Source organism: Oncorhynchus kisutch, linkage group LG13, assembly GCF_002021735.2.
Source record: "Oncorhynchus kisutch isolate 150728-3 linkage group LG13, Okis_V2, whole genome shotgun sequence".
NCBI classification, from domain to species: Eukaryota; Metazoa; Chordata; class Actinopteri; order Salmoniformes; family Salmonidae; genus Oncorhynchus; species Oncorhynchus kisutch.
The window spans coordinates 42,877,431-42,904,943 of NC_034186.2; the positions used below are offsets into that span (position 1 = coordinate 42,877,431).

The following is a 27,513-nucleotide window of genomic DNA, read 5'->3' on the forward strand; positions in this document are numbered from 1 at the left end:
CTGCAAGTAATGTGTCGAGTATCTCACATGATAGCACTCTTTGTCTCTCATGCACTGAATGTCCCTATCAGTAGCATTATACCCAGTACTAACAGAGCAAAAGGCCTAAGCATTCACATATATAACACCAATCAAGTATTGATGGCGCTCCAATTGATAACAATGGCAATTCATCAAAATGCAATGATCTTAGGTGGAGAGTACGGGTGAAACATCTCTGCTCGTGTATGGACCTGCGTGGCAAATTGACAAATGACACAGACACATTCCCACTTAGAGGGAATATCTCCAGTCGTACTGGAGATTGAACCGTAAATCATTGTAAAGCAGGCGAGGCGCTCAGAGCCTGCTTGGTTGGCTACCTGTTTGATCTCTGTCGCTACCAGTTTGCTCTCTGTTTCAGACAACGTCTATCTTTATGTGTGATGAGTCTCCCTCACGGGGAAGTCGACAAAACACCTTCTTCCTTCCTTTTCAGGTGTTTTCATGTGTTTACGCGTGATATATATATCTGCTGAAGGTATGTGTCGGTCGGACTAGGTGTTTGTTGTGATGATGTATCGTCTTCAGGACTGCATAGATATAGGGTCTTTTTTTCAACTTGCTCCTTGCAGATTTTGGCATTCAATGTGTTCCCTGGTGTGTGTGTTTGAGAGGAATTATTCAAATATAAACTAAGATGGCTTTTATTCAAGAATGCATGTAAAATAGTCCATGTAAAATACCTCAAGTATCGGTGCATGGAAAGTGTGATATGCGTGTTTTGAAATATAAAATATAACTAAATATTGTCAGTTGCTACAGTGCATTCGGAAAGTATTCAGACCCCTTTCCTTTTTTACACATTTTGTTACGTTACAGCCTTGTTCTAAAATGGATTCAATAAAACGTTCCTCATCAATCTACACACAATACTCCATAACGGCAAAGCGAAAACAGGTTTTTAGATTGTTTTGCAAAATAAAAACAGAAATACCTTATTTACATAAGTATTCAGACCTTTTGCTATGAGACTCGAAATTGAGCTCAGGTGCATCCTGTTTCCATTGATCGTCCTTGAGATGTTTCTACAACTTGATTGGAGTCCACCTGTGGTAAATTCCGTTGATTGGACATGATTTGGAAAGGGACACACATGTCTATATAAGGTCCCACAGTTGACAGTGCATGTCAGGGCAAACACCAAGCCATGGGGTCGAAGGAATTGTCCGTAGAGCTCCGAGACAGGATTGTGTCGAGGGACAGATCTGGGGAAGGGCAGCAAGACATTTCTGCAGCACTGAAGGTCCTCAAGAACACAGTGGCCTCCACCTTTCTTAAATGGAAGAAATTTGGAACTACCAAGACTCTTCCTCGACCTGACAGCCCGCTTGGCGTTTGCCAAAAGGCACCTAAAGGACTCTGACCATGAGAAACAAGATTCTCTAGTCTGATGAAACCAAAATTAAACTCTTTGGCCTGAATGTCAAGCGTCATGTCTGGAGGAAACCTGGCACCATCCCTACGGTGAAGCATGGTGGTGGCAGCATCATGCTGTGGGGATGTTTTTCAGCAGCAGGGACTAGAAGACTAGTCAAGATCGAGGGAAAATGAACGGAGCAAAGTACAGAGAGATCCTTGATGAAAACCTGCTCCAGAGCACTCAGGACCTCAGACTGGGGCGAAGGTTCACCTTCCAAAAGGACAACGACCCTAAACACACAGCCAAGACAACACAGGAATGGGTTCGGGACAAGTCTCTTAATGTCCTTGAGTGGCCCAGCCAGAGCCCGGACTAACATCTCTGGAGAAACCTTTAAATAGCTGTGCAGCGAAGCTCCCCATCCAACCTGACATAGCTTAGAGAGGATAGGCGAAGAAGAATGGGAGAAACTCCCCAAATACGAGTATGCCAAGCTTGTAGCAACTTACCCAAGAAGACCCGAGGCTGTAATCGCTGCAAAGGGTGCTTCAACAAAGTACAGAGTAAAGGGTCTGAATACTTATGTAAATGTGATATTTTTATTAACAAATTTGCAAAAATGTCTAAAAACCTGTTTTTGCTTTGTCATTATGGGGTATTGTGTGTAGATTGATGAGGGAAAACAATTTAATCCATTTTAGAATAAAGTGGTCTGAATACTTTCCCGAATGCATCGTATGAGGGAAACAAACGTGTGACGTCATTTCTTGGTTGGAACTGAGGCTTGTAAAGCAATCGTGAGTGTAGTGCCTGAGCAAATGGACCCGCTGCCCTTACGAGTAGGGGGGGTTATAAAAGTTTTGACTAATGATGTGATAGCACGGCAACAATTGAACCCGGAGAGGGAACTTTGCAAGTTGAGTAGGGAGTCCAGGGAGGAGAGTGAGCTTCTGGGCTGTTAGCGTCACCCAATCCCTCACCACTGGACTGTGCTAGTTCACTAACTCTATTAGCCTGCACTTTGCTAATGGTGTTAAAAAAGACAGAGGGCAGGACGAGGAGAAGGTGGGGGCATGATACACTTAACTCCAAAGTGGATGGCATCATTATCATTTTGATTTAGCTTTGATGCTTCTTCTCTTCTCCCCCCCCTCAGCCCCCTCCCTCCCCTGCCCCTTAGCCAGTGTGGCACAAAGAGCCCGGAGAAACTTGATAGGGATAAATTAGGAAAACAGACCTTGTTTTGTTTCTCCTTTTCTCCTTTTACAGGATTTTGCCGTAAGCGCCGTGTGCGTGCTGATATGTGCGTCGTGTGTGCATACAAGTGAGTGTATCTGCGTACATAGTAGTTGTGGGCCTCTCTAGTTTGTTTTGATGTCTTCTCCTAAGCCAGGTGTGCTCCGCCCCGCGATCTGTTCGCCAGCATGATGTCCCCGTCTTACTGCGAGACGAAATTGGCGTCCTGCAGATCTCACTACCGACAAAATCTCACTAGCGGCAAACCCCCTAGAGGACAGGATGTCAATGTGGTCTTGCATGGAGGCCGTATTTACCTTCTCCACTCCCTCTATGATAGGCGACTTAATGTGGTAAACTGCCATAAAATCCCCCACTTTGTCGAACATGAAAGTGAGCACATGCACATGGTGGAATTAGTGGGGTTAAGTTGGTTTTGAACCCTGCGTTTGTTTTTTGTTCTCCATCCTAAAGTCATACGTGAGAGTGTTTTCAGAGCACATGGGACATGTTTTGATTTGGGGGGGGGGGGGGGGGGCTAGAATTATGATTAATCAAGACTATTCCGTCAGTCAAATTGTGACGGGCTCCAATGAACCGACCGTTTTGGTCCAAACTCAGAACTCAATCCGATAGCCGGAACTAGTGGATTGCAGTGTAGGGGCCACTTACTTTCATTTGTTTTCCCTTTTTAGTACATTACAAAATAGGTGTTGACATTGACAAATTATATCGACACGCGTCTTGGAGATAGATAGGCACAATAGAAACATCTTGACGTGAAGTCTGTCAAGTATGCTAGCTAGTATGCAAACTCTATCCAAGGCCGAATGATGTCAACAATCTAGTTTGCCGTCTTTCTTTTTCCTTAAAAAAAAAAAAGTTTAAATAGCTTAAAGCCTCATAAATCATGTCCTTGTTGAATGCAGTGGAGTCCTTCCCTGAGACTCGCACCGACTGTGATGCTTCATCTTGACTTAAGCCTTTGACAGGCGCCTGATGTCTTGCCCTAAAACAAATAACTCCACGTTAAGCTCGATTGACTTTTTCCTTCGCCTCGTTAATCCGCACGTCTGTGTTGAAGGTGTATACCAAGCCCTGCACTTGGTTCATGTACAATAGAATTTCCTCTGTCGAAAAAAAGCAGTGTACTGGACAGTTTGTGACGATTTTTGTTGTTTGTTGGCGTTGTGTGGTTCTCACGTTGCTGCAGTAAGCGACTCTTTACTTCTGATTCGTTGGTACAGTGACAGAGGTCCAGTTACTCCTGAGGTCAAGGGTTATAGAAACCCCAGTCCCTAAACTCACCAACTCAGGAATATCCAATAACTCTGGCGGCTTGTAAAAGGTCCCGCTACTTTATCCCTGTTGTCATCGTAAAGAGATAACAGATTGGGATCCATAAATTGTGTAACTACAAAGGAAGGCGCAAAAATAGGAGCAGGTGCTATGCAGAAGAACCCAGCAGCCATACTGTACATCTGCAGGTAGTAAATGCTGGGCTTAGGCCCGCAGTAAAGTGCCAGATTTGACGACGCAAACTTAAGATATAGTAACGTAATATACTTATTTTTTTTGGGGGGGGGGGGCTTTTAGAAGTTCTTTTGCAATGCCTGACAAGAAGTCCCGGACTGAATCTGTGGATATATTTTTCTCTTCTTCTGTTTATTCAATCAATACAAGTAAAAGGAGTCATGCTTTGGGAACAGGATTTGCTCTGCTTTGAATGAATTTCAGAGGTATATCTACCTTCAATATATTCCGGTTGTGCTTTAAGGAAATGCTGTCCCTGCTGCTTCTGTCTGGTCTCCGCTGGTGGAGGACTGCAAAAACACAGGAATGCAGCCATTGTCTCTGCTATGCAGAGGTAAACTCATTGACCACTGCAGCAGTGGGGTGAGCTATTTTCCAAACAGCCCACAACAGAAGAACCGGTGGACAGAGCGAGTGTCCGTGGTGAATTAGTGGGAGTGTAATTTATCATGCCTCTGCCAATACCCATCCCCTTTGATCTGCGCCCCATCTGCGAGGGATGCGCCTGGCGTTTGGGAAGAGCGCTCACTTTCTCTTCCAATTATTCCCAAGCGGAGGGGGAGGGGGGGGGTTGATGGAACTCTGTGGGCTAAAGAAGAGTGGTCCCCCACAGTCTTGAAAGGCATGGATTGCATTTGCCATTTAAATGCTACTTAGCCTTAAATCACCTGTGTTTGGCCCGAGGTGATATACTGGCAGGTGAGGGGGATGCTGCAGTGTGTGTGTGTGTGTGTGTGTGTGTGTGCGTGTCAGCCGCCTCCCTCCCAAGGTGTGTGTGTGCTCAAGCATCCCCAATTAGTCTTCAACCGCCCCCCCCCACCACCATTCCCCCCACTCACCACTCCCCCCCTCCCTCTTGTGCAGACCACTCCTGGGTTTTCGATTGCACAAACTGTCACAGATGTGCTCTAGTTTTTGTTGTTGGTGTGTTCAGCGTTGTTGTTGCTGCCTCTGCTGTGTGCTGTTGCTGTGTGCTGTTGCTGTGTGCTGTTGCGAGCGGGATGGAGGGATGTGGGGGGGGGGAGGGGGAGATAAATAGTTTCCCATCAGATGAAGTGTAATTATTCCTCCCTTGTCTGGAGGAGTGTGAAATAGAAAAGAGGGAGCCTAGTTTCTCTCAGCAGATGCCAGCAGGTATGCAGAAGTAGTGTCTTCGCCGTCTCATTTACTAGCGAAGACTCATTGCTTCCACAATTATCACCGCGGTCGAGGTGGGAGCTCGCTGTGCTGGCAGCACAGGGGAGAGAGGGAAGAGAAATTGAAGGAGGACGAGTACTAAGAAACCTCCCTTGGTGGCAATGTGTTTTATTTCTTTTTTTAATCAAGAAAACAAGGTGTTTTTTGCATTCTTCCCCTTCAGAGCAGTAAAGCCCTCACTTGAAGTTGATGCCCGTATTGCAGGTTGAAGAATGCCACAACAGGTGTCATCACATGTGTAATAACATGTCATGACGACTCAAACAACCTTCGCGTAAAGCAACTGTCGTTACACTGTTATGAGGAGCATAGCTGAAAACGGTAACATGTGGCGTTGGCGTCAGTCATGTTGTCGTGAGCTGTCATAGCTGTCATCATGTGATTTGATTGGTGTAATTTCGTGGTAACATTAGGGATGCGTCCCACTTACCTAAAGTGGCTTCGGGGTAATCTTCTGCTCCATGAGCCTTATTGATTATTTTACGATAGTGGTGGTGCTTCAACTGGGCCGGGGATTGAGTTGGACAATTAGTTCTAAAACATGATGACTACCGGGACCTAAAAAGAATGGGCACCCACCCCTGTACCTATTTCAGTCCACTTCAAGCACTGGTTAGCATTACTATAGCTCTTTGACCATTAGCATAATAGCCTAGCCAGTATTTTTTGGAGCCTCTCAATTGTCTGTAAATTGGAGTCACAACCTATCCTCCATCATCATAGATTCCTCAAGTGCCTCATTGTAAATTCCCTTTCATGTTATTATTATTCACACTTTTACAGTAGATTTTTACAGTAGACTTTTACAGTGGACCTTTACAGTATTGCAGCTCTGCAGTGGTTCTCCTCTGAAAACGAGGTGTCACAGTGTGAGTCGGCGCTCTTTCGGAACAGACAATGACATGGAAATGCAATTAGCTTACGAGGCAGAGAGGGAGGCGCTGAGATAGTCATCTCCTCTCACAGGCCTTACGCAGCAGAGCATCATGGGGGAAAGAGGGAAAAAAGAGCACCATGTTAAGAGGGGGTGGATTCAAACACCGGCTCATGGTTAATTCAAGCCATACTGAAGGTAGAGCATGGTGCAGATAATTATAGCCCACACACAGAGGCACACACACACGCAAGCGTACTAGAGGTCGACCGATTATGATTTTTCAACGCCGATACCGATTATTGGAGGACAAAAAAAGGCTGATACCGATTAATCGGACAATTTTTTTTGTTGTAATAGTGACAATTGCAACAATACTGAATGAACACTTATTTTAACTTAATATAATACATCAATAAAATCAATTTAGCCTCAAATAAATAATGAAACTTGTTCAATTTGGTTTAAATAATGCAAAAACAAAGTGTTGGAGAAGAAAGTAAAAGTGCAATATGTGCCATGTAAGAAAGCTAACATTTAAGTTTCTTGCTCAGAACATGAGAACATATGAAAGCTGGTGGTTCCTTTTAACATGCGTCTTCAATATTCCCAGGTAAGAAGTTTTAGGTTGTAGTTATTATAGGAATTATAGGACTATTTCTCTCTATACCATTTGTATTTCATATACCTTTGACTATTGGATGTTCTTATAGGCACTTTAGTATTGCCAGTGTAACAGTATAGCTTCCATCCCTCTCCTCGCCGCTACCTGGGCTCGAACCAGGAACACATCGACAACAGCTACCCTCTAAGCAGCGTTACCCATGCAGAGCAAGGGGAACAACTACTCCAAGTCTCAGAGCGAGTGACGTTTGAAACGCTATTAGCGTGCACCTCGTTAGCTAGCTAGCCATTTCACATCGGTTACACCAGCCTAATCTCAGGAGTTGATAGGCTTGAAGTCATAAACAGCGCAATGCTTCAAGCATTGCGAAGAGCTGCTGGCAGAGCGCATGAAAGTGCTGTTTGAATGAATGCTTACGAGCCTGCTGCTGCCTACCATCGCTCAGTCAGACTGCTCTATAAAATCATAGACATAGTTATAACATAATAACACACAGAAATACGAGCCTTAGGTCATTAATATGGTCGAATCTGGAAACTATCATTTCGAAAACAAAACGTTAATTATTTCAGTGAAATACGGAACCGTTACGTATTTTATCTAAAGGATGGCATCCCTAAGTCTAAATATTTCTGTTACATTGCACAACGTTCAATGTTATGTCATAATTACGTAAAATTCTGGCAAATTAGTTCGCAATGAGTCAGGCGGCCCAAACTGTTGCATATACACTGATTCTGCGTGCAATGAATGCAAGAGGAGTGACACAATTTCACCTCGTTAATATTGCCTGCTAACCTGGATTTCTTTTAGCAAAATATGCAGGTTTAAAAATATATACTTCTGTGTATTGATTTTAAGAAAGGCATTGATGTGTACCTAACCGTAAACGTTGGAGCAACAACAGTCCTTTTTCGCGAATGCGCACCGCATCGATTATATGCAACGCAGGACACGCTAGATAAACTAGTAATATCATCAACCATGTGTAGTTATAACTAGTGATTATGATTGATTGATAGTTTTTTATAAGATAAGTTTAATGCTAGCTAGCAACTTAACTTGGCTTCTTACTGCATTCGCGTCTCCTCGTGAGGCAGGTGGTTAGAGCGTTGGACTAGTTAACCGTAAGGTTGCAAGATTGAATCCCTGAGCTGACAAGGTAAAAAATCTGTCGTTTTGCCCCTGAACAAGGCAGTTAACCCACCGTTCCAAGGCCGTCATTGAAAATAAGAATGTGTTCTTTAACTGACTTGCCTAGTTAAATAAAGGTGTAAAAAATACATTTTCAAAAATCGGCAAAATCGAGGTCCAAAAAGAATTAAACGCCCATTCCGATTAATCGGTCGACCTCGAAAGTGTACACACACACACCTCTGCTTGTCCAGCTAAAATCTAACATCACAGAGAAAGAGAGCGAGAGGAATAAAGGAACTTTAAACAGAGACCTCAATCTCTTTCATCTCCCACTGCACACACACATCGTGTCTGCCCGAGGGGTCCTCACCTCCCCCAAAATCTTCTCCCTCTTATGTTTGTTTTTGTTTTGCCGCGGCACTTTTTCCTCGGCGTTGGCCGAAAATCAACTGGAGGTTAAGTTTGTGTAAACGCCTCGATAGGAAAATTGCTGTACGACGAGTTGAAATAACAGCAGAAATTACAGAGAGATGAAGGGAGGGAGAGGGAGAGAGAGTAGAGAGCGGAGGGCTGTCTGTGCGTCTGCCTGACACAAAGAACAATAAACACGTTCCACATGGCGAGAGGTGGGCTCCAGATGCAGGCCGGACCGGAGGACTAAAACGCGGAAATGGCTTCCAGACAGGCCTCAGTGAGAGCACAAAGGGCCATTCTCAACCACCGCCTAGCGCAGCACCCGCTCCTCTCCTGTCTGTCCTGTCTCTCTCCCTCCTAGCATCAACCGTACAGCTCATTCAATTGTAAACACAGGGAAACTTCAGTTACATGACTTGTCCCGCGGAAACTCTCCACCAAAATCGCTGATTTTAACATGCTTGCGTTGGACTCGCTCCAGAAAACAAGTGAGGATACTATAAAGCGAGATCCTAGATTGGAAGTTGCTGTGGCCAGGCCAGCTAGGCCTTAGACCAAGACTCCAAAGTAATCAGATTACGTGCAGATGAAAAATGGGTTTGAAGTGTTTGTAGTTTTGTATTTTTTTATGGATCCCCATTAGCTGTTGCCAAGGCAGCAGCTACTCTTCCTGGGGTCCAGGAACAATGTCAAGTTATTAAGTCCATTTGTTTGTATTAAGTCAACTTGCCCAGGTCATCGTTAATTGCAGAGTAAATTCCCCTGTTTGCTTTGGGTGTGTGTCAATAATGAAATGGCGGCCGTCTAGGATACCAGTCCTGGCGTCCTCCAGACTACGTGTCCCGATAGCCAAAATCTACTCAATGTAAACTAACAGGGTCTGGATTTTTCTGTTGATCCTTGAATTTCAAGACAAGTGCTACAAACGAATCAACGCTAGGGCTCAATTCCTTAGCAAGCGTCAGGCTTAAGATTCCATACATATTGGTGCAGGCATTAAGGGCATGAAATGTAGCTGTAGGCGGGTATTCTGGGCTGAAACTGAAGAATAATGTCCCCCCTACAAACACACACACACACACAGCTGGAGTTTTCTGTCGGCGGGTCGAGCAGGTGGCACGGAGAACACGTTTTTTCTTTTAGCCGGGTGAGGTGAAATGGCCTGCAGAGAGAAAGAGAGAGAGGGGAAAGGAATACTGGAAGGGGAAAGATCAGTTCTGTACTGTACCCTCTCTCTCTCTCTTTCTCTCTCATTCTCTCCACTCCCTTCACCTCATTGGTCCAGTTGACCAGGAAGGTCTGATATGATTGGTCACATCTTCCATGGGTGATGCTGCTGTAAGCTTGAAAGAATTTGGTCACAAAGTTGTCATAACATGTTCAGCTTTAAAGTCAGCAGCTTACAGTATCTTCTAAGATGGTTTGAAATTCACAATTACAATTTTTTTTAAATGTCGTCTGTGTCTTTAATCCCTTTCAAGCATGAACTATAATCGCTAAACAATGAAAGTATGGCGCCCCAATTTGCATACCAGTGAAAGTTTCATTTTAACTACATTTGATTGAAGTATAGACAACAGCATCCTCTTTTTGCACCCCGTGAAGACTTAGGAACTAAGACTAGCGTTCCAAATGACCCATTCTGTCCCGTCAGATGTCCTTGGTTGGTTTTGACATCTTCCCTTTGCTAATGGCTTCTTCCTGTATGCAGGGCTTCAAAAGCAGACAACGTTACGGACAAACATTTAGCCCATGAAGTCATAAAGTGGGGCAGAGTTAAACCACATTGCCGGGGCCTTGCCAAGCCTGACAAGACAGTAAATCAGAGAAGAAGTGGTCTTCGGAAAAAAACACGTAAGAAACCCTGACCGGTTTCAAAGTTCGGCCCTCCTAAATCACCCAGCTATAAACACTTTATAATGCACTTATAAACATTGGGCCTGATTAATTAAGCTCCCACAGGGGGTTGTGGGTGGACAGACAGATTGCGAAGACTATGAAACTCTCTGGAAGCTTTCAAAGTCCAGGAACTTTCAAAGTCCCCTCTGTTTTTTTCGGAGTTTGAAAGCTAAATTGATCAATCACCACCATGTGTTTCTGGTCTCCGAGGAATGGTCCGGGCGGTCTACAAAATGTCCGCCATGCATGTGGCTTGCTTGCCCACGTTGGATTTGAGGGTATTGAGAATGTGGCAAGAATGCTTTTGGTGTGTGGAAGGGAAGAGGCCGGGGCAGGCGCTAGCGTATGTTTAGAGGCTGTCATAGCCAACCATCAGGGTGGAATCTGTCTCCCCCCCCAGACCCACCAATCACCACATGTAGGTGACAGTTGGAGAGGGGCGGGCCAAGACTGCCGTGATTGATTGCAAGACCACAAATAGCTTGCATGCATTAGCTCTCCCTTACATCCACATAAACACACAAATACACACAAAAACACACACACACACACACACATCACACACCCCTGGCTGCCTTGCTATTGATATTTGGATCTGTCCTGATGTTTTTCCACACCTCCCACCTGACTGCCTAACGAGGTCATTTCCACTAACACGTAACACGTCACGGAGCTCAATCAAAGACTGAGCACTGCAGCATCGCCACATCAAACCCTTCCCTCGATTTGCCTCCACTGGCCCTTAATGACTGGCAATGGTGCTGGAACGACGGGAAGTGAGGGAGAGGAAGAGAAGGGAGAAGGCAGGGGGGTGGTATTGATCTATCGAGACATAATGCCCTATTTGGATCCTGAAAGCGAGATGGCAATGGCCTCATGCACTCAGGGAAAATAGAAAGAAAATATGCAGAGACGATAGGCGGTATCCATTTAAGACCCCCCCCCCCCCCCCAATACATGTTTTGTGGAAAGAGAATTACATCTAATAGACCACAGGTTTACATCCGCAGCGTGGCCTTAGGATGATTATCACATTCCCTGCGTAGTTACCGCGTAGTTACACGTGAGGATACCGCCGCCTGATTGGCCGAGGGGAGTAATACAGAAGTGCAACCCGTGCACTTTTCGATATCCCCCTAAAAAAAGTAATGCAGTGAGATGAAGGAAGAGGAGTAGTAGGTGGAGCGCCCCGCCCTGTCCCCCTGTTTCCTCGGCCGCTCAGACACACACACACATAATTGAAGATGGACCATGTCAAGACTGGATGAAGTCTCTCAATGCTCTCTCCGCTCGGAGATTACATCAGATGTGAGGGCTGCGCCGACTTAATTCTTATTTAGATTCACTATTTTTCTGTGGCAGATGGGGGGGGGGGGGAGTAGGAGAGGGAAAGATGGGTGAATAGAGGAGCCAAGAAGTTAGGAAATGAGGAGAGGAGAGGATGTTGTGGAGAAGCGTGAGGGTGACTTGTGTTCACAAAATGCATGCCTGTTTCATCGGGGGTGTTGATATGATGACCGGAGAACAAAGTGTTATGCGGGAAAGAGAGCCCGGGCAAGCTCACACAGAGAGAAGGGAAGGGGGTTGATCTCTGGTCTGGTGCGATAAGCGACTGGGGGCAGGGGGGCAGCAGAGGGCGGGGGCAGGAGGGGTAGTGGGGGGGGGGGGGGGGGGGGGAGAAGATCCTTACACTGCAGCTGGATGTGGACACTTATTCCACCCCCCCACCCCCCCAGATTAGCTGTCATCTGATGCCAGGTCTGCCTGAACCCACCACTCCCCCTTCATAACCTCGCACCCCCATCCTGGCTCCCTCTGCCCCGTGCTTTCCTACGCTGAGCCAATGAGCTACAGTCGATCTGGCGGGCTTCCACCAACATGGCTGGTGTTTGTGCTATGGTTTATCGCAACAAGACGCAAAATGGCCTTCCCACCAGAGCCCTGTGAAGGATTACGGGCCTCTTTGAGGATCTCACTCATGGCGCGACTGATAAGGACAGTCGAGGGAGAAGTGACGCGCAGTCCAAGGGGGACTGTTTGGGGGTGACCTATTCGGGGGTCAGCCTGTGAATTTGTGGTCAGTGTGTCAAACCTCTCATATTGGTGTCAGAGTTATGTGTGGCTAATTACGAAACACAACGGCCCGCAATTATGTAGTGCACACACCAAGATCAGATTTCACACTTAAAGAAACGGTTCCTATCTGTAAACCACCTGTAAAACCATTGAATTTGTGATTATCTATGATTTGTTCATGGCGATTTAGAATAGGCATTAGGTTATGGTCTCAGCATTAACTGCGTTAGGTCTAGGGGCAGGTGTGTCAACAGAGGTAGGAGGCATCAAAGCATTTTTAGACCTCCTCAGTCAGAAAGCCCGTCAAATCACATTCCCGTTATGCTCTTCAGAGTGGAAGAGATCAAATCCGGTTCCACTGGGGGGGGGGGGGCGACACACGTCTTGTCACTTAAGCTGCAGCTGTAAAACGGCCAGGGAAAATCCAAGTGGAGGGTGGATATTTGGAATGGGATTGAGCCAGACAGAGGACTGTGACATGGAGCGAGTGGAGATGGAACCACACAATCATCTTCTGGGCCGTGATTTGAGCCCTTGCGTTTCAGTTAATAGCTATGGCAGGGTTGGCGATATAGCCCCCTGTAAACTCGCACCCGGCGCCACTCTCTGGAATTTCGCTATTAAAGGGTCAGATCTGTGGCACCGTGCAGGTGCTCAATTTGTATCGAAATTGCCCAGAGCGGCAAAGTCATTTAGCCAGAGCTGGGCGAGAGACAGGGCCCTGTGAAAGAGCTTAATGAAGCCGGCCTCACTCTGTAAACCCCTGTCAATCTCCAGGCCCTCTTCCCCTCCTGCTCCTGTTCTCCTTCTCTTCCTCGTCCTCCTCGCCTAGCGCCTTCATCCATATAGAATAGTAGCATCATGTTGAGTTATCTTCAGCTGTCTGTATCCGCTGCACAAGTTGGACGCAAACGATCGCCATTGCTGTTCGTTGTGGAGATGTTTTGAGTTCCAGGTCTATTGTAGATCCAGGTCTGTTTTGAGTTGCTTCAGATAAAAAGTGTCAGCGAAATGCCATTCTATTTCTTATCTGTCGTGGTAATTTCTCCTCAGACACACCATACTTGTCCTGTCTCATCCGCAGGTTTCTCCATGGGGAGTACACCGTGGAGGTGGCCATCAACGACTACCTGGACATCTACTGCCCCCACTACGAGGACCCACTCCCCCTGGAGCGCATGGAGCGTTACATCCTCTTCATGGTCAACTACGACGGCTACACCACCTGCGACCACCGCATGAAGGGCTTCAAGCGCTGGGAGTGCAACCGGCCACAGAGCCCCAACGGACCGCTCAAGTTCTCTGAGAAGTTCCAGCTCTTCACCCCCTTCTCACTAGGCTTCGAGTTCCGGCCGGGTCACGAGTATTACTATATCTGTAAGTGGAAAAGTTGTCACATGGACGAATGTCACACACACACAGCTGCCTTACAGATACATGCTATTTGAGGTTTCAGGTAGAACTGATTGCCCGGCACGGACACACCTTCTTTGGCTGATCAAGGACTTGATGATTAGGAGAGTCTGGTCTGTAAGTGCTTGACTGGAACAAAAAATGTGCACCCCTGTGTACTGGTCCTTAGCACCAGGATTATGAAGAACCTTGCTTCTTAGCCGATGGGTCACATGGCCTAGTAACATGGATCTAATTGGCTATTAGCTATTGGCTGCATTCAAGTCAGGACCAGTCAGGCTTCTGGTGAAGGATTAACTTCAGCCAATAGAAATCTTTATCAGACCCCATATTGTGACACCCTTTTATTCACCCCCCACACTGGTTATGTCCCCAAGTAAGGTAGAGAAATAAAATATGCAAGTAGAAATGACTTTGGACCCCCCCCCCCACTGACCACACAAAACAGACACAGTTGTGACCCATCAAGAATATTCAGCGCTGTCAACCCATCGCTCTTTAGTTATCAGGGAATATCAGGGAATGTCATTTGGGTTGTACATGTTCGTTTTTTTGGTTGTTTAAAGGATGATTTGATCCAATTTGGTGGGAAGCAGGGGAGGAAGCCACAATAGCGGTAGGGGTTTAATTAATAGGCTTTGCGTGGTGGTGTCATTTTTCTGCCATGGATGGGTGCCAAGGCTAGGAACCAACCAGGAACGGGCTGTTCAAACCCACATGTCCTTGTATTTACTAGATAATTGTTAACTGGTATTTATTTGAAGTAATTCAATATAATCGTGAACCAGATGGTTCCAATTTATGGTTCCTTGCGCTAATTGATTGAATGAAAACAAAAAGATAGTTATTGAGGCAAAAGCGATGTCATTGTGCTGTTACAATGTAAATTCCAGGTAAACCACGGACCGTGAACTAAAGCCATAGCCTGTAACTAAACAGGCGCACTGTTACCAATCACAACATTCAGCAGCCAAACCAGAGTGGAGCCCTGGACAAATCGTTTATCTCCGGCTTCCGGTTGACTTGTCCGTCCGCGTGTTTTTTGCCTGACCTGACATCCTTTTGTGTGGCACCCTGGCGCATTCCATCTCCTTCCACCCCTTGATGAAAATGTCAATTTGTCAAATGGCAAGCGAGCTATTAGCTGGGTGCTTAGCTTCACAGGGTGAGATCGGTGCAAGACCAGTTAGCGGCGCCCTCATGCGGAACGCCTCAAATTATGCTGATTGGTCAAATCATATTTAGCCGAGGGAACTTGATGGGGGTAATTGTGTCCTTCTGGCTCCGGACCGTGGTCATTACCATTTTTTGGACGTGAGGCGCTGAAAGCCATTAGTGGTGCGGTGGGTTGAAAGCGGCCAGGGTGGCGTGCTCTCCAGACAGGCCTGACACCTTGCCTACTGGACGCTCCACGCCCACTTCACTTTCAAGGTCGCGGCGCGCACGCCGCTTCCCATTTCCCCCTCCGTCGGAGCCGTCCCCCCCCCCCCCTCCGTGGTCCATTCCCGGTGCGGTGTGTCCATGAGCATGACAGGACAGGCGTGGGTTTGCCAGGGTGCGTCTGTCCCCGTTTTGCTAATGGCCCTGTGAAAGGTGTCCTTTGGTCTGATGAAAAGGCCCCCTGCTGGGCACAGGCAGGGAAAAGGCTCAGAGCGGCATGCCGGATGCATTAATGAGGCAATTTCTGTTCCTTTTTTGTTTTGTTTTCTCCCCTCCCCTCTGTCTGTGCCCCCCCCCCCCCTCTCTCCTTCTAGTTCATCTTTTCCCTTTGGTTTTTCCAATAGAGGAAAAACTCTAGAACCTAAATAAAATACAGTGAATTTCAGGGTTTGGTGTAAGATGAGGACTTTTCATGTTATATTAATACAACTCAATAACCGGGTTGCTCTAATTCTCTCTGTTGTGCGCCCTTGTGTTGCTAAGGGGGATGCCACTTAGCCCACAGGAGAAAAGGTGACACCGCCTTGTGATGCTAAATCCTGTGGCGGACCGAACGGCTAGAAAGACAGGCACACGACAGACAGCACTTCTAAGATTGATTCGGCACACAGCACATGACTCGTGTGTGATGTAAAGGGAGATAAGGAGAGATCAGGATAATTTTAAAGCACAGTGCTACTCAGCAGCTCATCATTTCTAGCTGTTCACTGCCATCTGTTGTTGGTAATGCCCAACTTAAATCACAAAGACAAGAAATTCCGCGTTATAAGAGTATAATTATTTGTATTTGCCACTATGATATGATACACCCAAACTGTACAATATGGTATTGTATATTTTTTACTTTATATATTTAAAATATACAAAAATATAATGTTTTTAGAAAGCTTTTCATGACGACATTTCTAAGAAGTGGGAGTGTGTGTACAGTACTGTTCCCTGCCAGACTATAAATCCATAACTCGCAGGGACCAGTTGTGACAGTATTTCGACAGCACCCCTGTGTGACAAGATCAGGGCCGGGGACCACATATAGGGCGGCTCTATACCTCAACCCAGCCCCCCTGGCCCGTCACTCACTGCAATGTGTATGGATGCCGCCCCTCCAACATATGGTATATATTTCAATGCTTATTATCCTCTGGGTGATGGAAAGGTATTTAGGCTGAGGGAAAAGAGTGGAAGGGGGGAGGGGGGGGGTGCTACAATGTCTAAACATCCCCCCTCCTAACCAGTGGGGCGTCCCTCGACTTATTATACTCTGCGGGATGTTGTCACTCCTGGAATGGAGGAGTGGAGGGGAGACAGAGGACTGGCAACAAAAAGAAAAGCCAGTTCAAAGTTAGCATTCAGTGTCTGACGATTCTTCCCCGTCCTGAGCTGTTTTTAATGTACTCCGCCCCGTAGCTCCTAGCCAGGCCCCGCATTGTGTGGCCCTTTGTCCCCAACAGCAGCCGAGGCTGGGAAGCAGTTTGCCCCGCCATTCAGCACTCCTTTTTTTCTCCCCTCCCTTAGAAAATGATTTGGCTACTACCAATATTGTAGCTGTCATGGCCCCTGGAGTGTTAGGGCAAAGGGGGATGCTTGAGAAGTCGGGTGTGGGGAGTTACCAGGGTAAAAGGGGGCTTAGTTTGGTTATCTGTGAACAAAGGGGCACGTCCATCACCCCTAATGTGACCTCCCTACCCCCAACTCCCAGACGTGATGGGTTAGTGGTGGCACAGAGCCCTATCAGGCAGTGGTTTTGGAGAATTCTATGCTTCTGCATCTCCATACGCACACACACACACACACACACACACACACACACACACACACACACACACACACGCACACACAGAGTTGTGACTGCTCAGTCACAGCCACCACCGATAACAATGCCCACCCCATGTGCACTCGTGCAAATACCAAATACACACACTCAAACGCAAACCCAAAGAAAACACACACACACACCCCACACCCCAACTAGAAACACGCACATAGACACACATGTAAATGAAAGTCTCAAGTTAGGTTAGAAGAATAATGTTTAGAGAGAGGAATAAGTGACAGATGCCTTTGCATTTATGCACTATATGTGTTTTGTGGACGTGTGCTATGTCAGTGTGTTGTCTGTGTGTCTTTAGTTGGCTTCATGTTATTCTGTCTAGACTATAATCTATGTGCAGCATTCCGGGCATTTACCCCACCAAATACGGAGCCATTTTAAAAGACCAATTACCAAAAATGCTGTTGCAGGAGAGTGGCCATTTTGGTGCCTGATATTTGTTTTTAATGGCAACAAAAATCGGTGTTCTTTTTTTGGGGATTCCCGAGAGACAAAATGAAACATAATTTGCCATGGTTAAATTAGGAAAGTACTGTTTTCAATTTTGGTCACAAAAGACTACACTTTTGACAGAAAAAAAATGCATTTTCAAGGTTAATTAAGAATGCAGCACTACGCCCAAAGTCTCTTTCTGCTTCTCTCACTGGTTCTTTCCAACGATGCTATCAGCATATCAGTGGTTGCATGGAGTTGTTGTTTTCCCTCACTGAGCCATATGTTGTGTGAGTACACTGAGACACTTGGATCGTGGAGTAGTGGAGTTTTGTTCTTTAGCACTCCCATTCACAGTAACAGCCTGCTAAGGGATTAGCGAGCCACGCTAACGTCTCTGCACACACAGCACCTGGTCACTGAGGCCTTCCGAGTTCCAACTCTGGTGGCAATGTCAGAGGGACAGGGTCACACAAGAAGACGGGTCAAAAACTCCTCAGGTGTGACAAACTTGACTTCTGGCCCCCAAATTCTTCTACCAAGATGGCCGCCGTTTTTCACAGGCTATCATCCACAATTGCACCCTGGCCCTCAGCTGGGTTGCTTTTAAAATAGGGTTGGATGCATTTTTTTGCGAGGAGATTGAAAGTTGACTGAAATGAGTGCCTGATGGATCACCTCTGTGAAATCTCGGCCCATTGAGGGTGGGACATTTCAGTTATAGCCCTCTAATGGAACATACGTACCATCTGTCCCAGCCAGTGTAATTTGAGCTATTTTCTCTGAGATCTGACAAGAAAAATGCTGCTGAATGTGTTATTCATTAACAAACATGTGCTTGTGTGTATTTCTCGTTCTCTCTTTCTTTCTTTCTTTCTTTCTTTCTATCTCTCTCTCTCTCTCTCTCGTTCCAGCGTCTCCACACCCTAACCTTGTCGGTAAACCCTGCTTGAAGTTGAAAGTCTATGTCAAGCCCACAAGTGAGTCTTTTTTTTCTCTCTATCCAGTCTTCAGGGAATGTCATGTGAAATTGCTTACACTCAAGTTTGGTAACACTAGCCTTCCTTCAGAATAAAAACCTTACATTTCTAATTTTGCCGATAACTTTGCTGCGTTAACAATGGGCCTAGTCATCAAACGAGACAGTAACATATTATATGAGGTTGTAGAGCTCTCCATCACACAAATCTCGTGCATTAAATTGTTCTATGGGCATCCACAAGTATTAATGTCTACAAATAAATAGACGGGTTCATTTATCACACAGATGGTTCAAAGTTTTACCAAACAGGGCAAGGCAATTGTCTTAGTTCAGTTTCCCTACAACACTCTCCGAGCACTTGGAGAGCACTCCACTATGAAATGTGAAATGTGCACCAGTTCAAATCAGCCAATCAGGCGAAAAAGAGCTCCTGTGACGCAACTTTTGGTACGTGCACCTCGCTGTCTACAGCCCCCTGGTGACGTTAGTTAATATCCGGCGAGCAGCTAGCTATGGCACAGTTGTTTCCATCCAGAATATTAACGAGGCGACCACCCCCATTTTATAATCCTCCTCCACATTTACTGGATTGTTGACCAGAATGTGGGGTGCTTAGTTGTAGGTGTTTCTTTTCAATCAAATCCAATCCGATTGTATTTGTCACATGCGCAGAATACAACAGGTGTAGGTAGACCTCACAATGAAGTGCTTACTTACAAGCCCTTAACTAACAATGTAGTTTTGAGTAAAAATCTTTACAACCAAAAAAGTATTTACTAAAAAAACTGAAGTAAACAATAAAAATACATTTTTTTTAAACAACAGATAATTAAAGAGCAACAGTAAAATAACAGTAACGAGGCTATATACAGGGGTGCGGGGGCACAGGTTAGTCGAGGTAACTGAGGTAAATATGTACATGTAGGTAGAGTTAAAGTGACTATGCATAGATTATAAAAAGAGAGTAGCAGCAGTGTAAAAAGTCAGGATGCTCTCGATGGTGCAGCTGTAGAACCTTTTGAGGATCTGAGGACCCATGCCAAATCTTTTCAGTCTCCTGAGGGGGAATAGGCGTTGTCGTGCCCTCTTCATGACTATCTTTGTGTGTTTGGACCATGACAGTTCATTGGTGATGTGGACACCAAGGAACTTGAAGCTCTCAACCTGCTCACTACAGCCCCGTCGATGAGAATGGGGGCGTGCTCGGCCCTCCTCTTCCTGTAGTCCACGATCATATCCTTTGTCTTGATCACGTTGATGGAGAGGTTGTTGTCCTTGCACCACACTGCCAGGTCTCTGACCTCCTCCCTATAAGCTGTCTCATCGTTGTCGGTGATCAGGCCTACCACTGTTGTGTCATCAGCAAACTTAATAACTTAATGTGTTGCAGTCATGCTTGGCCATGCAGTCATGGGTGAACAGGGAGTATAGGAGGGGTCTGAGCACACACCCCTGATGGGCCCTGTGTTGAGGATCAGAGTGGCAGATGATGGTCTACTTGAAACATGTTGGTATTACAGACTCGGTCAGGGACAGGTTGAAAATGTCAGTAAAGACACCTGCCAGCTAGTCAGCGTATGCTCGGAGTACATGTCCGGGTAATCTGTCTGGTCCTGCGGCCTTGTGAATGTTAACCTGTTTAAAGGTCTTACTCACATCGGCTACTGAGTGTGTGATCGCACAGTCGTCCGGGAACAGCTGGTGCTTTCATGCAAGGTTCAGTGTGGCTTGCCTCGAAGCACGCACAGAAGTTATTTAGCTCGTCTGGTAGGCCCGTGTCACTGGGCAGCTGGCGGCTACGTTAGGTTATAAAATGTGTAAACTGTCATGCAATTTTTTTCTCAGCAGTCCCACAAATCTCTCATTCTGAGCCCATATTAACCCAGGGAAGGAAGACAAACAGAACCTAAAGTAGCAGGCGTAAAAGATACATCAGAGTGGGACATTCTGGTCCTGACAGGAGAGAAAAAACTGTCGGGGGAGGTTCTCTTCTGCACTCTTCAGCCAATCCAGTAAGTGTGGAGGAGGAGTTAAGATGGTGTCGCCTTGTTTACGTTCAAAAGAGGAAGTCACGTCACAGGCTCTCTTCCATTTCCCCTGAAAACTGGATAAATCCGGTTGTTAGTGACCCCGCTGAGGGTGGTCGGAGCCTAACCTGCAAAGCCCTCTGCTTCTTGATTGATGAGGGTAAACCTTCGCCGTCCCTGTCTTTGCTCAGCACACTATCATCCAGACTCCTGTTCAGAACTGCTTAGGATCCCAGTTAAGCCACTAGGACTCGGAAACACACACACACACACACACACACACACACACACACACACACACACACACACACACACACACACACACACTGCAGTCAGAGGTACATGGTGCTGCCCTCTGGGCACAGTCTGGTGGACATAATTCATCTGACAAGGTCAAGATAACAATCCAAACGCTGACATCCGCCTAGTCATCATTCGTCCGAAGCTTGATGCTGTGGCATCCCATAGGGATCTGTTTTGGGGGTTTTACAAGTCACAGCAGCAGGCACCGGAGCAGGTATTAGCCATTTAAAAATGGGGTTTAAAGTTGACTTAACCTCAGACCAGCTTTATGTGCGAGGTGGCGTTCTCCGGTGCTCTTTTAAAACGACAACTTAATGTAGTAGAGCTCCGCAGGCTGCACTGTAGCGTTATACACGTCAAAAAATGTTCCTATGTTGCAAAACCATCCGGGTCATTACGGAGGAATTATGAAGCACCCACAAAAGGTACAGCATTTTCCCCGGGCTCATACACTGTTGTGGACCTATGCCTTTCCATAAGCATTGTTGTCGAGATTTGAATGGAGAGGTTTCTTTACCAACTGTTTGTTTATCAAGTTGCTTTTTAAAGGCGGCAGAGACATGGCCAGTTAGAGCCCAAAGAAAGAGTGGTCCGCTTGCAAGACGTACGTTCTTTCAACTCACAGAAGGCATTCATTCGTTTCAAGCTATTTGTACAAAGCCTATGGAGAATGAAAGGTATTAAACTCCCTTCACAGCTCAGACTACTGTGTCAATATTTGGAACGGTGTTATTTGCAGTAATATCCCTGAGCTCTAGTTTGGTGATTTTCATTTGGAATTTAACCCGACTGGGTGTGCTATTCCATTATCTCTGTATAATTGTGAATAAACATGTTAGAGATGATCAATTTCACAGGGCAGTTAAAACAATTATATGTAAATTGAAAGTCATACAGTTTGTCTATTACGGAGTGTTTCAATTGTCAGTTTCCTTTGGTGCTACGGCATATTAGCATGACTGCATTTTTCCCTCCCTGTGCAGTATAGTATAATTAAGATATATTGTTTGAACGGATGTAATTCAATTGTATATGGTAAGTAAAAGTCATAGTTAATATTAATGCTATAGGCACAATCCAGTTACCTCAACATTTATAATAGTACACTTTTCAAAAACGACAAAGATTACTGTAGTTTGTAACCAAACAATAGCTGATGATTGATTGCTATTTTGCTTTGGTTTTTACCAGTGTGTTTCACAGTCAAATGAACTGATTTGTTTCTCTTAGTTGTTTTTGAAACGACTGTTCAGTCACCCGTCAGGTCACGGACGTTAGACATCAACGAATGTTCACGTAACCCTCGACAGATAGCGATCCCACAAGTCCATTTACAGTATATTCACCCGGGGTGTAACCAGAAATTAATTGGTGGTTGGGCCTGCAGGAATTTGGATGGGCCAATGATTGGATGGGCCTGGCAGGGCCTAGCTCCCCAGCTGGGGGGCCTTCGTCCACCCAGGCCCACACATACCTATGCCCCTGATCTACACTAACAGTATCCCTGAAAGCCATTTGATGCTATGACTGAGGATTGCTCACGCAAGCTCCGGCTCTTTCTTAAAACAAAAGCTTGTCTGCACAAATAATATGCACCACTCTCGCTATTTGAATATCTCGAGGAGAAACGCATTTAATTGATACTATGGTTAAATCAGGATTTACGGGTGGATTTCGGGTGTGGATTCGCTCGGAAGTTGGGAATTGCATTTCCATAGGCCCGAACGGATCCTGTGTGGATTGGAGATTGTGAAATATATATGTGCATATTTACAATTGCAGTATGGCGGAGAATGTGGGGACCTGTCTGTTTAAGGCCTTTATTATCCAAAACAACCTGGCCTAGCCTCACGCCAGCCTCGGCCCAAACCATTACCATAATTCCTCTCCCTAAGTCTGGTGTGGCTGTTTATTTTCCATCTGCTCTGAGAGGGTAAAATCCCTAATCTTGTTTGGGAGACGGGGGTTAACCTTGTTTTTTCCCCCAGAAACCCCCCCTTTTAATGTATTTTGGCGGAATGGAAACAGCCTACTCTTTAATATTTAGTCAAGGAATCCAAAAATCAGAAAGCTATTAAAGTCATGTTAAATAGACCTGCTCAAGGGAGAGAGAGCCGAGGTGTTGTAGCTCACGTTTCATACACCTGTATGTAGTACATTTGAGGACACTGTCAGCCTCACGCCTCAACTCTCCTTGAGTCAATCCTCTATTGTCAAGCCTCGACCTCAGATGTCCTAAAATGTGCACCATATGCCAAAGCAGTGTTTAGGCCCCACGCGTTGTTTGATTGGCTGTATCTCCATCAGTGTGACTCATGTCTTCAAGACGAGGCTCCCAACGGAGACCTGTCAACAACATGTAGAGCGTCTCACTCTGCTCCTGCATGCCAACTGTGGAGATGACAGTCAACGTGAGAGGTGTAAACAACATTACAGTTGTATGTATGACTATTGACAGAGCATATCTGGGTCACAGGGAAGAAAATAACCAAAAGGCATCAATGTATGCTTTTCCCAGCGATTTGACACAGCCCAGAGACAGCCAGATTGAAACTGCACAAGGATTTGACTGTATTAGAATGGAACCTGTTTGAAGCATAACCACTCTTTTTCTCTCCCCCTCTCCCCCCCCCCCCCCCCCCTCTTTTTCTCTTTCTCTATCAGATGACTCGGTGTATGAGTCCCCGGAGCCCTTCCTGACAGACGACAGCACCGGTGGCTGTTGCATGGCCACCCCTTGCCTCTCCCTTATGCTAGCAATGCTGCTCACGCTACTCCTTTCCTGCTCATAGCATCCTGGGCCCGCAGGCCATACCCCCATTAAACAGCCCCCCACTAGAATCCCTCCACCCCCAGCCCCAATCGACTTCCCCTCAAATCTGCCACCTCTGACCCCCTATAAAGGGAGAAAGTGACACGACTCCTCCCCATCTCCCGTCCTCTCCTTCTCCCATACCGGTCCACTCTCCTCCACCTCTCGACAGGCACCACCTGGACACCGTAAACTCATACTGCCCCTCCCTCCCTCCCTCCCCCACCCACCCAGAACCCTCCTCCCTCCAACTCCTCAGCGGAACCCCTGCTTCATGACCACTGGCCTCTGACCCTCAGCACACAGCTCAAGTCCAGTGGGCGATTAAAGGGAGTATTCCTGGGACCAGGAAGGAGTCCCTTAAAGACCTTACAAAAACAGCCTCCCAGCTACCGAGGAGCGCTGGGATGTGCAGGAAGTGGAGGGGGTGGGTTTGAAACGAACTAAAAGGAGGACAAACTCCTCTCCCACCCGTTCTTGATTGCCGATGGATCGACAGTGACCGTTGTCGTCGACAGCGACGTCTTCTCCACTTAAGGACCCTCTCGTGTTCATCTTCGGACTGTTTGCGTTTCTCTATGAGTCTTTGTGCTTTGATAATGCCCAATAGTGTCCCACCTGTACATGTTCATTCTGTTACAGTGTATTATATCGTAGTATCTTTCTTTGACTCCTGCAGCGATAGATCACAGCTGAGCCGTCTTTCTTTCTCTCTCTATCTCTCTTCTTCTCTTCTTTCCTCTCTTCTCGTGTGTCTCTGACCAGTCTCTAATATCCTGGCAATTTCTAGCAGTAGCAATCCAGAGTAGATAAGGACCTTTTCTGTAAATCTGCCAAAGACACTTGTTGAAATTTTATACGAGGGGGGGGGGGCAGGGGTGTGGGATGGCGGCGCTGTGGCTATCCAACGAGGTCGTAAGCAGCCATAGAGCTCTGTGTAGACCCTCCGAATCATGCCATGGGGGTCCTATCACGGACAGTAGGTTGACGTTTGCCATGAGTCTTGTCCTGGTGGCAGAACTGAGCGATTTCCTCTTAGATAGGCCAGCTGCAAAGTCAAAATTGGCTATATTGTACAAATTCAAACTAAAATGCAGTTTAAAGTTAGGGTTAGGGATTAGTGTTAGCAGTGTGGGTAAGGTTAGAGTTAGGTTTAAAATCTGATTTTATAACTTTGTGGCTGTGCCAGCTAGTGTCCACTCTGCAGAGCTGCCTCAAGAACAAGATTCATGCCCGAAAAGCGCTAACCTGCTTACGGACAGGGCAGTGTAGATTTAAAAAAAAGAATGTTCCTTAAGAAAACAAACAAATGAACCGTTTCAAAAATTGCCTTTTTTCCACTGGTGCTGAATTCAAAACGAGTCTCCGTCTCAAGCTGCGGTACTGAGTAGAAGTGGGACATCCTGTAGTGGTGAAGTGTTTTGTGAATTTCAGGTTTTGCTTTTTGCTTCCCCATCCTTTCTTCCTCTCATTCTCCCACGTTTTCTTCTCTAGCATTCTCTCTAGCCCCCTTCTCTCTGTCTCTCTCATGCTCTGAATGTGAGTTTACACCGCGTGACGTTTTTTTGCTGTGTGACACATGCCCATTGCTATGTCAGGTCCCCTTGTCTCAGTCCCACTACTACGGCTGTGGGCCGCTGGGACTTTTCCCGGAGATGGAGATAATGGACAATGTGAACTCCCCATGCACTGTGCAACCTAAGGGACCCGGGCCTCCATGGACAGCAATGGGGAAATGGATGGCCCCCAAAATAGTTTGGAGTTTGGAATCTCAGTAGCACTTTCGCTCACAAAATGGACTCTTCTGTTTCATGAAGAAGAAAGAAAGGAATGAGAAGAAAAGACGGGGACCGAAGTGTATGTATGAGGATCATTTTGTGGCTTTGTGATAGAACGCTCCTCATGATCATGACGTTACACATAGAGCTGGCCTACAACATCCGCAGGAACTCAGAAATAAACAACCATTTTTAAAAAAGTTCGCTAAATACAACTTTTATATTTTACTTTATTCCATGTTATTTTTTACTTTACTTTTCAAAAAAGCAGCAGAAATTATTCATATGTGATATGAAATTATAATGTAGACCCTTGAATTACTAGATCGATGATGGGACAGTCTCTGCAGTCAAACAAGTCTAGAGAAGTCAGCCATTTGCTATTGCTGTTGTTGTTTTCCTGCTTGTATCACAATGCATTCTGGTACTTGTAGTCCTGTAATCATTATTTTTAAAGGTGAAGAACATGGTGTGGTTATCAGATCAATTCCTTTTTTAGTTGGTTTAAATGTGGATGAAACCTGTTTTGATTTCATATGAAATGTTCTTGTTTTGGCATAGGAAAGTTATGGGGGGGGAAATGGAAAAAAACACAAATAAAGCTTTTTTTGTCTGTAGCGGAAATAGCTCTGGTTTACAGTGTGACATGTCTATACTGTAGGCTACAGAGTGAATACATCATCAGAGTATTCAGAACTGCTGTTTCAATCAAACATGAGCTCTCAGCCACTGTTTCGAGCGTCTTTACCTAAAGTAAATTGCAGTCTAATGTTGATAAGCTGTTTTGTAGTTTAAAAGGATGTCTGCATATATTCTTTGAAAAGATTTCTTGTTTTTTGTACATTTTGTTAATGGTTGCTTGTCAAAAAAACAAACATTAAAACAGTTCATGCATTTAAGAAATTGAACTTGTTAGAAAGCTGGGGTGGTTTAACATGGTCAAATCTAAGGATCGTCCCTCAAGATTTTCCAAAAGGTAATCAATTTGATGGATTTGCCACTTCTGACAATTCTCTTCCCTGTGATGCATGCCTAGCATAAAACCTATTTTAATCAAAGAACAGACTTTCAGACCTGTGCTGATTGAATTCTAGTGAGTGTTCAGAGGGAAGATCATTTCAGAAATGTATCAATCAGTGTTTGATAATTTCACAACAAATAAAGCTTCCACTAAAAGTGGCCTCTTTGATTTTGGCTTTAAAACCATGAGCTTATCGCTCGATTCTGTCCGTGTCGCTACCTCACCACTTCCCAAAGAGCTGCTCTGACTGGTGTGAGATTGACTCATCTCGCTCACACAAAAAAACTAGAGAGAACTTTTCTATATCTCATGAAATCAGATGTCCCAGAGGATTATGCAAAAGGCCTAGGGGTGGATTAGAGAATGATCAATACTTTGCCATGATACCAGTTCCCTCAAATGATACAAGTTTCTACAGTTTTGATACAGGCTCCCTTAAAGTATAACAACTATTATGTGCAATAATATAATACAAGAAAATAGTCAATGAAATTCGAGCAGAGACAAAATACTTAATTATACCTAAAAACCTAAAATACACAGCACTGGTTCCTCCCTCCATGTTGATCTGAACCATTTCTGTTCTTTCAGAAGAGATGGGGGGGGGGGGGGGAGTCGTGTTCAGGAAATGGGGTTTGATAGCAGTGAATGCTGCAGGTACCTCATGCTGAGGCAAAAACTGGTAACCTGGGGAGACTGATAAAGAGGAGATGGTATAATTGAGGGTACATTGGGATGGGTTTATATTTTTCCCCCACACCATCCCCCGTTGGAGATTCAGCTGGGTGTCTCTCGCTGCTATTTGTTTGCTGAAGCATACTGTGCTTTGTACTTTCAATACATCGCAGGCAGTCATATCTGCATTGACCATCTCCGATGGACCACTACCCCTTGTGCAGCCACATCCGACCACCTGTAGACGTATTGAAGACATCTCATCTGGGGTTCGGTGAGAATATGATTTCCTATAATGACCGTTACATGAGGCCTAGATTTTTCTCTATCCCCGAGACATGCACGCCTATGACTCACGGAAATGTTTTAGTTACGAACACAAAGTTCAAGTTTGGATTCAGCCCCA

General features: G+C 45.6%; 1 protein-coding gene across 1 annotated transcript in view; it reads left to right on the top strand.

Moving 5' to 3' along the window:
- Positions 1-26,590, top strand: part of efna2b (ephrin-A2b) — a 125,188-nt gene extending 98,598 nt beyond the window's left edge. The window contains exons 2-4 of the mRNA XM_020497517.2: positions 13,478-13,770; positions 18,424-18,489; positions 23,486-26,590. Of these exons, the coding sequence (XP_020353106.2) occupies positions 13,478-13,770; positions 18,424-18,489; positions 23,486-23,613 (487 nt within the window). The 3' untranslated portion in view covers positions 23,614-26,590. The remainder of the gene's footprint in view (positions 1-13,477; positions 13,771-18,423; positions 18,490-23,485) is intronic.
- The last annotated feature ends 923 nt before the right edge of the window (positions 26,591-27,513 follow it).